This window comes from Colletotrichum scovillei (genome assembly GCF_011075155.1).
Source record: "Colletotrichum scovillei strain TJNH1 chromosome Unknown Contig00009, whole genome shotgun sequence".
NCBI classification, from domain to species: Eukaryota; Fungi; Ascomycota; class Sordariomycetes; order Glomerellales; family Glomerellaceae; genus Colletotrichum; species Colletotrichum scovillei.
The window spans coordinates 6301631-6315016 of NW_023336267.1; the positions used below are offsets into that span (position 1 = coordinate 6301631).

Here is a 13386-nt window from a genome sequence, read left to right on the forward strand (position 1 = left end):
GCATGTGCCCGTCGGTGAAGAGCTCTTAGAAGCTGTTCACGGCCAACCGATACTTCGTCATCTCGGCTAGAGTACAAACCCGGTGAAGGCAGCCAGGCAACTTTACCAGCCCCCATTCAGACCCAGCAATCAGCCCTATGCGGTAGCGAGGCATTGCGGCAATGGATTTATGGACAGCGGCACTGTGCCGTCGACAACGACCTCTCCACAGCCGCGCCGCAGTATCAATGGCGCAACACCCGGAAAGTGGCGGTGGGCAGCAAACCAACGATGCTAGCAAACTTTCCTTCAGCCATTCAATCAAAGAACATATCTGCGGTTGGTTGATACTAAGCCAGCTTGCGGGCAACATAACGCCCTGCCAACAGCCACGGCGGCCGACTTATGGGCAAGCGCCATTGACTATCAAGCTGGTTGTTCGTGTCTGGTCTCAGTGGACATGGTTGCGGTCGAGGTATTTTCCTGCAGATCCGGGGGCCGCCTGCCGACGTTCCGAGTTATGATTAACCAGCATCATATGCGATCGACACGCTGATATTCAACGCCAGGCATGCCGCAAGGCTGGTGACCTGGTTGCCTCAATGCCGCAAGGCGCCTTCCAATGTTGGTGCCAGGTCTGAGTGAGGTCATGCCAATATCGGTTCACGTCTATCACCTACGCGAGCCTTGTGTTTGAGGCAGACGTCTCCTGTGTTGCACCCTTGGAATTCGAAAATGTATTGGGATCGCAGGGTGAATATCAAAGCATCCCTAAAACACGTCTAATTCTATTGGCTATCTTACCACACCTTTGTCTCCCTTGGCTGCATCATTGTGCCCTATTATTTCCTGATGCTTCCAATCAACATCACTCTGAAGTCAATAGGCAAACAACCCCTTTTGAATAGCCTTGGGTCAATGGGGCTGATGGTGCCGGTGCCTGCGCCTGTTTCTTTACCTCAAGCTATTCAAGGCATGAGTTCAAGGGGTTCGGTGTTGGCGACGCGACGTCGGCGCGTAATTGTTGGTGATTCATTGGCCATCAACCTGTCTCCTGTTTGCTGCTGCGCCACGTGGTCCCCCTCCTTGCTGGTAACCCCAAACATACAGAGGAACTCCCTTACACCAGGATTTCCAATTTCATTGTTGAAACTGCATGATTGACTGAGTTACCTTGCACAGTTTTCAAGATTACCGTGGGCGATTAAGAGGTGTGTGTAGTTAGGGGGTCGTTTGTCGCAAGGGTTCGGCCATATCTGCCCCTGAATACGTTGCTTTTTTTCCGTGATGACCTCACATAAGACCCCTACCCGTGTCTGCAAAGACTTTGCAATATCAGTGACCCCTGAATGGGAATCTTACCCATTTCCACCGCCACAAGTTACGGGCGGCATCCTACTCGTCCAGATGTTCGGGAAAGTGCTTTCCCTCCCGTATAATGGACACCTGCAGAGGGGCAATGATGGCAGCCCAATGTCCATGTTTCCATTGCACACCTCAGCTTGACCATTTCGAGTGATTAGCATCTTTCACTCTGCATATCTGAGCTCGTAATTTGTAGTACTCTGTACGACTCTAACGGCCCTAGACCAGCGGCTTCCAATTGGGGATTCGTGTACGACGGTACGCTTGGAGGCGGCTGCTGGTGCAACAGAACATCTTTACGATTTACCGGCAACTAAACTGACAAGTGGATCTTACTCTCGGCCCTGACCGGCGACAGAGCTCCGCACGGGGGCTTTCCTAAAGCACCGAGACCGGTCTCACGCATGCCGCTCGCCCCGGCCCGAGCGTACCAGCCTTCATTATGGAGCACGCCAGCACACCTTTCGCTGTCCTTGAATGTCTGCAAATGGCTCAACAAGCAGTGGGAAGCAGTAGCTGATATAGGGATACTTCGAAATTATTCAACGTCTGACAGCGGATGTTGATGTGATTGGCTACCCAAGTTTTTCCTTGGGAAAGCTCACTAAGTTCGGTCAGGCCTTGTCATACAAGGAGATCTCAGACCGAGGTTGCACAACTTCGCATCGATTTTCGTCATCCACCCTCGTTAGGGATTCGGGACTTTCGGTTTCGCGCTGAAAACTATTCTGACCCAGGCAAGTCTCGGGCCGTTAAAAGAGAGATAGATCTCAGCCTGCCGTTCTTCGGGGCTTGCTTGAAACCAAGACGAAAACAAAATCGGTATCCTTAGGATCAACAACGCCACGCGGGAGAGAAACTGACCTTCGCAACGAATTACCCACATCACCGAGAAGCCTCAAAATGGCGCCTTATCCGAATCCCACTGATCTCTCGGTCGAAGTGACCAAGGTTCTCCGGCGCTGAATTCAATGCGTCGCCACGTATCATGTTTCTGAGTTCATTTGCTGCCCTACGGGACGCCTGCTTTCAACCCAAAACATTAGTATCTACGATTTGATGCCTTCCCTCTGTGCGTTCGACATCAATTTCGGCACTTAACACTCGTGGCATTCGGCTATTCGGAGGATGTCAGGTGGACATTGAAAGGTGAGCCCATCTCTCTGGCCCGCTATCAGATCTAAACACGAATAAATCGGGGCGAAAGTTGTAGGGCTTACGCCCAAATCATAGGTCAACTAATTACATCGGGTGGCGCGCTCGACATCCAATCTTTTGCTCATGCGAGGATGCGGCTGCGCACGTGAGCTCTAGGCCGGCGGGGCATTTACCTTCCACGCTTCTTCTTGTTGTGATGACTGCGTACTGCTTACTATCTTTGTTGGCGCTATTGTTGATCTCCTCACCACCATTCGATACTGATGCATGAAAGACATCACCGACGGTTTAAGCTGATTCGGTTCTGCGAAAGCATACTTGCCCAACGAAACATAGGCTGCATAATACGTAGGCTTCAGATGGTACAGCTCAGCTCCATAAGCCATGCAAATATTGAATATCATCAGGGAGGATCTTGGAGTGCTGACGCATGGCAAGAAACAACCAGGATTATTTGATGCAGAGAGCCCAATGGTTGAAGGCGCAGGCATTAGGCATTAGAGCATCTGGCAGTCTACTAGGTACCCATTGGTCGGTAAGTGGCCGCATTCCAAGGCCTGTCGGACCTCTAGGTTTTTCAGGGTCATCGACGGAGCCCATTTCCATTGCTGGGAATTTGCGCGCTGGATGTACGTCTGAACTTAAGGCACGGGAGAGCCCGCCTTAACCCTGAAGCATTGGTAGGTATCATTCTTCAACGGGTCTGCCGTGCTTCTCCGCGCGCCAGCCCGCCTCACCCGGTACCTGCCGGACGGGATAGCCCTCGATCCGGGACTCTCAGTGGGTTTTCGTATTAGCCTGAGCACTGGCGTCGGCACTTACGTTTCCTTGATCGGGAGTGAGAGTTGATGAGTCTCCTCGCACTGCCATCTTCTAAGTCGCCAAGTGTTACAGAAGCCATCTGATAAGGCAAAAAGAAGGAAGGAAAGACTCAGGCGAGGTAAGGCAAACGAGGTCATGGACCTTGGCTTACCTTATGTATTTGGGATCTTCAAAATTTTCACGTGGCTACTATAGCTTTGCATACCTTCGGTGAAAGATAAGAGAGACAGGATCAGATCATTATGACAGGGAAGTCTAGGCAGCCAAATTGATCACCCTGACATTGGACAGGAGTCCAGGTGGCGAACCTCCGATTCGTCTCCAGAACATTGCGTCTGGGTTCGGAGGACGTGAAGGATGAGGATTCGCAAGGCATCTGGTCTGCCTTTCATTGCCTCACACATCGATCAGGCATGTTAATCAAGACATGACGTTTTAGATAGCGTATCAAATGTCCTTGACCCAGGACTTGGTTGCTTAGTTAACAGTAACCTGGCGGTCCACAGCATGAGGTGCTCTGATGCGAACATGAGGCATCCTCAGCGTGATACAGCAGTCAACATGCAAATTTGTATACATGCGCGTAGGAATTGATATTGGCGTTCTTGTCTGACTTCGGCCTGAGGTTACACGACTGCAAATTGTTACTCAACCTGGTACGCTCAGACGCTTGATCACACAAATTGCTAGCTTGTTGAACGCGAAAACCTGACCGAACAACGTTCCGTAGTACATGATGGGGTTCACAAGGCCGTTCTGGCGTGATCTTTGATTGAAGACATCCTCAAGTATAAAAACTCGAGCTTTGTGAGACCAGTTGCTACAGTCCCTCACATCGAAGTATCAAGACACTATAGATTGATTCGTGAATCGTGTGAAATAGAATTCACATCGAGGTAAAGCATGTGAGACCATTTATACGGACGAAAATGCACCCTGTGCTTTTCGAGCAGGCAACCAGGTTGCAGGCCTCCATCCATATCCCTCGAATTCACATTGACATCTCAGGCGTTCATAACACACCTGTGTTCTCGAAATGAGCGGTGTTACTCTATTTTCCTGTTCAACATGGCGGTGAGTCATGAGTCACTCTTGGTGACATAATAGTCCGACCTAGTAATAACGGCACAGTCTTAAGATGCTAGTAATTAGCGCGCTTGACCAGTTAATCATGTGCTCTGTCATTCGTTCATTGAACCGGACCATCACTACCTAAGAGGAAAGCCCAAGATTACCGGTTAGCTCCTCCCTCAGAATGCTGTGCTTGGAAGCGGTGAAGATACATATGAGAAATCAGGGATATCTCGCCAGCCACCGTATTTCTCTGCCTAACTCATCCAGCTCTTCATCAAACATGGCAAGGGCCCTTGTCTGAAGTGGCCCGTGTCCAACTGCGACGCTGTGAGTTGGACAAGATAAAATAGTCAGTGACAATATTGAACTGCAGTGGAATTCAAATTCAACACAAATCCCACGACTGTTCACTCGAGAAAATAATAAGTGAACATTCTCGAGGGGAAATGCTCCCAGACAAATGTGCCACTTGGGATGTACCATTTCACTTATCTAAACCCCCCACCTTCGATGATATTTAGTGCGGTCATTGGCGAGGGTTCTTGCTGCACCGCCAACACAGAAGCCGCACATTTGGGGCGTTGGATTCGATAGATCTGTTGAGGTTAGAACATATGTCCACATAACATCGTCAGCTTCTCCACTATACAAGGCAACCACATGGACACTAATGCGCCAGGCCACATTAGATGACACCGATGAGGTCTTTTCTCAGGTTCAGTCTTGTGTGCCCTATTGAAAAGGTCACAAGGTCTATGCCCGCCGGACTGAGAATCTTTGGAAACGTCCAATCATGTGTATCACTGCATATCGATGAAAGGCAATATGCGAAAGCAACCAACACTTGAAGCGCTTGAATCAAGGCACTTGCATTAAGATATTCGAAGAATTCCAATACAGCCTGCTTGATAGCGTGGGTGGTTGGGCGTCCCCAGCCTCGATCCTCATCGCATTCATCCTAATTCCGCCTCACCTGAAAAGAAGGCTACACCGTTAGCATGCCTGGTCCTAACAAGCGCATATTGCCTCGGGCGTGTTGTTTATCTTATGAGAGAAAATAGCGCATCCAGCTGCTTTCGTAGACGCCAGGCGCGATTGTATCGTGTGATGTCGCGAAGTTCGGTTTCCTCAGCAGTGTAGACAATGCTTTACACTTACAAAGGAGCCTTGTGTAGGATCTCACCGAAATAGAGGAAATAGTAGGCTGTGATGATGTTTCTAAAATGCAAAGTCTTGCTGAGTGATGAGAGAGATTCAGCGTACATCTGATGTTTGTTTTGGAAAGACAGGCTGGTCGTTCAGACGAAAGTCAATGCCGACATCAGATGGACCATAGTCAGACAGCGCGACGATGAATTAAGCTTAATTTGGCTACCCACATGATGTCGGTAGCAAAAGTAGAAAGGAGCCTTTTGCGTTGCATTGCTAGGGCATAAGAGATAATGGCAGACACTTACTCGTGTGTCGAGGCAGCAACTCTCACTGATATTGCGATACTATTGTTCCCACCTTGCCTAACGGTGATTTGCTTTGCGCTGAAGCGCTCATAAATTGATTCAGTGCATGATGTTCAGCTCTGTATGCATATTAAATTTGTTGATAGAGTCGAACAGCTTTATTATGAATTCGTTTCTAATTTTTTGATTTATGGAGTTTGGGCGGTGCTCTTGGAATCTGTCAACAATAATACATTTTTTCTGTCCCGAGACAGAAAATTACTAGCACTTACGAGACATTCTACCATGTGGATTCTCCCATAGATCGCATTGTGTAGATTAGTTTTTACCTCTTTGTTCTAGATCGGTTACTTTGAGCTACTACAAACCTAGAATATGTGCTCATTGCTGTGCGCCATATCTCTCGACACATTCCGTCCAACGATTTACAACGTTGATGACTGTTACGACTCGTGGCACGCACCAATTGGCATGAATAGGTCAGAAAGCAGCTATAATTGAGCAAAATGGAACGACCAAAAGAGTCACGTCGTCCAATGTTGAAAGTATCCACAGAAATGGCCGGCACGTCGTGGTTCGGTATTCTCTGAACCTACAGGTAGTCATAGTCCATGTGAACATTGAACATCAGTGAAAGTGAAAGCAGCATCTCGAAACATCTACTTGGAGTGCCAAACCAATTATTTAAGTAAAAAAACTTTCGAGGAGCTCGGCATTTATTTTCTACACAGCCATAGCCTATTGTTCCTACTCAGCTTTTAGGGTTAAGCCTAAGCATACGAAACTTTACTGAGTTGCGAGATAGCTCAGTACTTAACGGCGCAAATTCACTTTGGCCGATTAAGGGCCGGTTTTTAGAAGTTGACTGAGTTGATTATTGGAGTTGTGTCGAGTGCGGCGCTGTTGCTAGGTGTCAAGACGAAGGGAACTCGGCGGGAACACTGCTCGCGCGCGAATGATGGACCATGTATCAATACCACACAATGGAGTTTTGAAGCTCAAGCATCTCCTCATATACCTCAATCTTCTCGCCGATTTCATTGCCAATTCCACTAGAACGTCATCCTGGCAACTACTCCTCACAGCAAGCTTCACTTTTGCCAATAGATAGATCCAGAATATCGACGCGGCTCGCGGATCTAGTTCCCAGACTCCCTCCCAAGAAAAGCAGTAAGACCCACGAATCAACACTGAAGCTTAAAGCTTTTGGCAACGTCTAGGACGCCACTGACTTTGTTGAACACTTCCCAAAGTCAATAGTTCATGCGTTCATGATTATGTAGAAGCACGTAGAGATGAACATGTCTAGCCGGCAGGCCACCAAGTTGTCAAATCGTGACCGGCTTCATATTGACAGTTGAGATGCCCCTTTTCATGACGGTCTAGAGTTTTCACCTCACATTTATGCATCGCGCAGAACGGGCTGTGGAAGCTGGTCCATCAACACGTCCTACAGTAAAGCATGAGACTACTCTACACATCTAGGCGCAACTCTAGGCAGTCACAAGAGGCCTTATACAGTGGTGCATTGTTAATGGTAACTTTTCCCATTTTCGACTCTGAGTCGACAATACCATTTGTAGACAGCAAGTAAAGGTGATGGTAAGGACACATGCAGGGACATCATTGCACAAACTCAAACGACTCTATTATATCATGATATCATACAATACTTTTATCTACGCCCAACGCAAGTTGGTCTGCTTCTTGCGAACCTATTCCTCTCGTTAGCAAATGATCTGCCAAAACGTTTGCGGGAGCAAAAAACTTACAATGGGCCCCAACACGGCAACACCAACAGTGAGCGCAAGGACAGTCGAAATCAGGCTAATCTTGTTGAAGCCCTTGCCGAGGATGTCAAACGCAAAGCTAGGCGCGACACGGCTTCCAAAGACGTCGACGCCGTAGGAGAAGACCAAGCTGGTGCTCTCCACAATGGTAGGCGAGGTAATGATCTTCTGCACGCCAATGACGTCGCGCTGGTGGGTAATAACTTGTCTGGGGTCGATCTCAATGGCGGGGTGGTACCTGATCAAGCCCTCCGCCTCCATCTCCGCGGGTGTCGGGTCACGTCCGACTGGACGTCTTGGCTCAAGGAGCTGGCGGGGAAGACTGACAATGGCGTGAGACTCTGGCAGGTAGCCTAGAACGTGGCGGCTGGTGATGCCCTGGCGGGTCTGCGTGACAGCAAGAGCGGCCAGAGGGCAGACAAGATCAAGCTTGGCTGATCACTGAGGAAGGGCACGCCGGTCGGGGTATCGACAGGCTCGGTAGAGGAGAAGTTGGCAGCGTCACCAAGCGGGCCTCGATCATCGGCGTACTCGCTCTCGTACAAGTCGGAGACCACGATCTGGTTGCCCTTCAGGGTTTGTCCAGAGAGAGGCTGACCAGCATCATCCTTGAGAGAGTACTGTCCGAAGAACGAGCAGGCGAACCAGTTCTCAGCGAGTGTGCACTCGATGTTCTTGTTGCCGTCAACTCCCTCATGAGCAGTGGAGTGGAGGACAGCGCCTGAGACCGAGTCGATCAGGTAGACGTTGAGAGAAGACTTGGCGTTGCTGTAGGCAGAAACGACAATGGTGTTGGGGTTCAGGTACTTGTACTTGACGCGTCTGTCGCCGAGAACACGTCCGATGGAAGCAATGGGATCGTGGACGGGACGGGTTGCGATGTTGACGATCTCAAAGCCCGCTGGCGCAGAGAACTCCCAAGCAACCTGTTCCTTGCCTGTGCCTTCCTCCTCGATGTAGGTTAAGCCCTTCAGCTCGCCCTTCAAGCCACGAACGACGACAGTCTGTGTGGGTATCCATGCAGCAGGGACGTCGCCGATGGCACCTCCAACTCCAACCGGGGCGAGCCATGGTCCTGAAGGGCTATCGACAATGACGGCAGCTTGAGTTTGCACCCAGGAGCCTTCAGGCATGGAGTCAACCATCTTGCCAGTGTCTGTCTTGGCTATAACGTAATCGCCAAAGTGGCCTCGAACAGTGACGGTGGACTTGGCATCCTCAACGAAGATGCCCTTGATATCCCAGGTGTTGCAAGGGGCGATGTCGACAGCGTGAAGTTTCCAGATGACTTTGCCATGCTTGCCGATATCAATACCGAAAAGCTTGCCGCGTTTGGTCACCAGAACCACGATCTTATTGAAACCAAAAGCATCGCGAGAAAGACCCTCTGTCTTTGAGGTAATCTCAGCTCCGGTGATGCTGCTGACCAGACGCTGGGGGATCGAGGCAAGGTAGTCGGGCAGATAGGCGAGATCATCAAAGTGACGTTGGACACGGTGGATGTAAGCAGACAGGACGTTGTCGTGCCCTCGGCTTCGAGGGTCTTGGCGAGGTCCTCACTTTCGGGGATTTCTGCAAAGGCCGCAGCGACACCTCCGGTAAGACCTTCAGGGCGAACCCAGGCCTCGCCGTTGCGGACCAGAATCCAGTCATCCAGCGTAGTAACAGCGGCGCAGCGGACAGCAAAGTTGTCCGCAGCCTTCTTGATAACCTCGGATACGGCGTGAAGAGATGCGAATCTCTCCTTCCTTGAAGGCCCATTTTCCGAGGATGGCATGTGAGCTTGACGAGGTAAGGATAACCTCCTCCTCGGTGATGCGCGTGAACCACACGTTGGCGCCCTCCGAGCTAGTCGAGAACGCGCCCAGTCCAGGGAGCACCGGCAGCTCGTGGTGCTTGGTGACAGCATTGTTCTTGATATTGACGTGGTAGACCTCGCCCTTGTGGCTGTCGGAGGATCTGCTGTGCACCAAGAAATGCGGCTCCGCGTTGAGGTGATGCGGGGCATGGATAGCTACATCGAGGGTCCTGGGGAACGGGAGGGCAAACTCCTGCTTCGACTTGGTGCCCAGAACGTTGACCTTGAGCTTCGTGTGATCGCTATCGAGCCAGGCGACGATGGGAGACGCGGAGTTGGCGCCTACGAACATGACGTCTCTTTTATCCGTAACGTCGCCTTTGCTGCCGAGGCTGATGTCGTCGATGCGCTTTCCAGTGAGAGTGTCGTGGACAGACACCCTCACGGCCCACATACCGTCGTTTCCGTAAAGGCTGACAACAAAGATCTTCTCGATATTGTTGGATACCTGGAGCGGGATAGTCTTGGACGCATCCTTGTTCTCCCACACCACAGTTCCGTCAGCACCGTTGAGTCTTCGCAGGACGGTAGAGCCATCCTCCTCTTCGAAAAGCGCCAGCACATCCTTGCGTCCGTTTTCTGTCATCTCCATGACTTCCAGATCCTTAATGGTGCCCACGAAGTCGATCCACCAGGCGTTCCTGCCGGACAAGGCGTTCCAGGCATGCACTGAGCTTCCGTACGCAGACACAACCCAATCCTCGTCCTCGGCCGCTCGCAAGTGTCCGCCTCCATTCGTGATATTGCCCGTCAGGAATTGACGCCAGACGACCGCGCCGTTGCTGGGATTGACGGCTCCGAGAACGCCAACATCGCTGAGGGTGTAGAGTAGTGAAGCCTTATCGTCGCGCCGAGGCTTGTGGAATAGGGTGGTCTCGACCTGGGGGACGCCGATGAGCTCGTGGTGGTAGTCGATGTCGCCAACCTCGTCGACGAACACAGCGCCGACTAGCGACGTAGCTGCGAGAAGCAGCGTCGTAAGGCGCATGGTGATGGGGGTGTGGTGCTTTGAGCTTGTCGTGGAGTTGGACAGCTCCAAAAGTGTGTGAAGCTCGCACGTCACTTGGTGGTGGTTCAGTGGTGGTAGGAGCAGTGCTGTACGATTAGTGTACAAAGCACAGCGTACCTACCTTACCTCGCCCGCAGTGGAAGGTCCCATATTTCTGTTGGAGGCGTGGCTGATTGGATGTGGGGGAAGGCCCGTGCCAGGCGCGCAACATTGACGACCGAAAGCTTTCAGAAGACGACGGTGCCCTGCCGTGCGACTCTCTTTTCCAAAGCCAAACCAAACCACATTCGCTCGAAGCTCAGCGCTCTATCCCGTCGCCAAAGCTCTCACAATGGTATGTGAATCTCCCGTGCATGTTGAACTTGGAGGATGCTAATAGGCGCAGGCGCGAAACTCGGAAAAGGCGCAGTCCATGCTGTTTCGCTTTCGCGAAGCGCAAGCAGCGGACCTGGGCATTATCGACATCGGCCGGACAAGACGACCGAGAGTGATCACCGAAGTCGATTCGATACCGTCATGCGAGAAGTGGCGCGGCCAAGTGCTGAAGGAGATCTCGCGCAAGGTCTCCAAGATTCAAGACACCGCCCTCAGTGACTATCAGATCCGTGACCTCAACGATGAAATCAACAAGCTCATGAGGGAAAAGTACATGTGGGAGGTGCAAATACGGAATCTTGGTGGACCTAATTACATGCGTGGAGGCGGCAAGATATACGACGAAGAGGGACGAGAGATACCAGGAGGCGGGAAAGGCTATCGATATTTTGGACGCGCGCGAGACTTGCCCGGAGTCAAGGAGCTATTCGACGCAGCCAAGGCAAAGGCCACAAATGAGAAGCCTCTAGAGACGAGGGACGACTTGCGGAAACAGGTCGATGCGGCGTACTACGGTTACGCGCCAGATGAGGAGGACCCGGAATTGCTGGCGTATGAGCTCGCAAAGGAGGAAGAGGCCCTCGCGCACATGGCAAAGACCGGAAAGCAGCAACTACCGCCTGACTGGGAGGCTTTGCCGGGTGACACAGGCAACGGAAAAGGTTGGGAGCTGCCGACACTGGAGGAGGTGCAAGAAGAGTTGATCAACAGGCGGCGGCAGAAGCTCTTGGACCAATTATAGCAGCCAATCCGCGCGCTGCCTTTTCGGTTACGATGAGAACTGCTTTGATCTTTTTGGAGGGTCACTGGTGTTTTTCGAGAGGTCGTGTCGCTGCTGTATCATATTGCAAAGTTTGGGGTTCAGTCATAGCCTGAGATGATGGCTGGCGTTCTTGGAGGTTTTGGCTAATCGAATACCAAAATGCTATTTCTGTGAGCTCACATGGAGTCTATATTGACAGAAGTATTATTCTTGAAAAGCGCTTGCCAGCGCCTGCGGATGAGCTCGATCTAAGGTAAGGTAAGGTACCCAGGCAGGGTGACCTTGGGTGGGCTCGGTGAAGCTCGGTGAGAGATAAGATAACGCCCTCCACGTGACCCATCGCGAACTTCAATCCGAGCTTCGAAAGCTTGACTTTTGCGATTGCACGATCAGCGACTCCCCGTTCAATACGTCACAACCGCCGCCAAAATGTCGATGTTCCGCGCGAAGAAGCTCGATCTGGGATGTTTCGTCAACATCAGGACGATTCGTGACCACACGAAGCGCCAGGTCTTTATGCAAAACGAGCCCGAGAGGTCAGCAACACCGAGCCTCCTACATCCCCTTAAAAACCGACGACGCCAATGGAATTGAAACTGACATGAAGCTCGTGGAACAGACAAGCTCTCCGATACATTATCCAGAACACGACTCTCCCAGGCCGTGTGCGCGCCGAGGCGCAGCTTCAGCTGGGTCAGATGCACTGCTACACCCGGCCGACGCAGATCAAGAACCGATGCATTTTGGGTGGCAAGGCCAGGGGTGTCTTCCGCGACTTCAAGATGACGAGGGTACGTCGAAAACGTGGCTTTTCGTCGCAATTGGGTTTAGATTCGCGCAGACTGACTAAGAAATACAGTTCAACTTCCGTATGCAAGCGTACGAGGGTAATATTCCCGGTGTTAAGAAGGCTAGTTGGTAGACGAAGATGCGGCGGAGGATGATTATCAAAAATAAAAGCAGGGGAACACTGTTGTAAGATACAACGAAAGGGCTCGTGTACCTTTGAGACGGCATGCTACGCTCGCGAGCTTGCTCACAGACGATTTGGGAATTGGCGTTTGGCTGCATGTTCGCACCCTAAGACGCATATGTACAGATACAAATACTGGCAAACAATGTACAACACATCTCAATTCACGTGTGGATCGGATCTGTGTGATAGCGGACGATTTTCCATTCTGCATGCCTCGCATATGTCTATCTAGGCAGGAAGTCTCACGAGTGCAGTTGCCTTCTCATTCAACAAGAGGGCCTGGATCTTGCCAGGATCGTTGAGCCTGGGGTTCCTTCCTGTTCACTGCTACTGTTTTGTTTTCATCTTACCATCTTTTCGGTCCCTCTCCTGCTCTCCCACCGAACTTATCACAGCCTCGATCTCCGTCTCTTCAAAATCGATAACACAAAGCCCCTTCTCAGCCATCTTTCCTTCTACACCTCAAGTCTTCCCGACCTAGGTTCTCTCCAACCACCACCATGTTCCTCCGTCGGTGGTCTGGTCTCCCCAAAGACCCTATCTTCTCATCTAACTTGAAGGATCTTGGGTTTGTGGCCTCTACCTTTGTAGGCCTTGACCAGAGCTAACATTTCCAGCTATTTCATCAACGACCAAGATGAGATCCGCAACATCAAGGAACCCAATTACTACTTCAAGTACTATCTCACCAAGAACGGCCGCGTCAATGATCGCCAGCGCTTTCATTTCAATGGCAAGTACCTATTATTGTTGACCTTCA

The 13386-nt window shown here is 51.0% G+C and overlaps 3 protein-coding genes across 3 annotated transcripts; 2 read left to right on the forward strand and 1 right to left on the reverse strand.

The window, feature by feature from the left end:
• Positions 1-7459: 7459 nt before the first annotated feature.
• On the reverse strand, positions 7460-10583 carry HER10_EVM0003752 (uncharacterized protein). The gene is made up of 4 exons (XM_035473416.1): positions 9312-10583; positions 8119-9188; positions 7628-8074; positions 7460-7570 (listed from the first exon to the last, which is right to left on the reverse strand). The coding sequence occupies exons 1-4, from the start codon at positions 10489-10491 to the stop codon at positions 7535-7537; spliced, it is 2733 nt and encodes a 910-aa protein (XP_035329129.1). The 5' UTR covers positions 10492-10583; the 3' UTR covers positions 7460-7534.
• Positions 10584-10766: 183 nt separating this feature from the next.
• Positions 10767-11782, forward strand: HER10_EVM0007381 (pre-mRNA-splicing factor ISY1). Its single transcript, XM_035476939.1, has 2 exons — positions 10767-10846; positions 10898-11782. Exons 1-2 carry the CDS (start codon positions 10844-10846, stop codon positions 11627-11629), a joined length of 735 nt encoding a protein of 244 aa, XP_035329599.1. The 5' UTR covers positions 10767-10843; the 3' UTR covers positions 11630-11782.
• Positions 11783-12079: 297 nt separating this feature from the next.
• Positions 12080-12572, forward strand: HER10_EVM0004730 (ribosomal protein S14p/S29e; the record flags this gene model as incomplete). The annotated part of the gene is made up of 3 exons (XM_035474364.1): positions 12080-12186; positions 12270-12441; positions 12510-12572. The coding sequence occupies 3 exons, from the start codon at positions 12080-12082 to the stop codon at positions 12570-12572; spliced, it is 342 nt and encodes a 113-aa protein (XP_035329252.1).
• Positions 12573-13386: the final 814 nt, after the last annotated feature.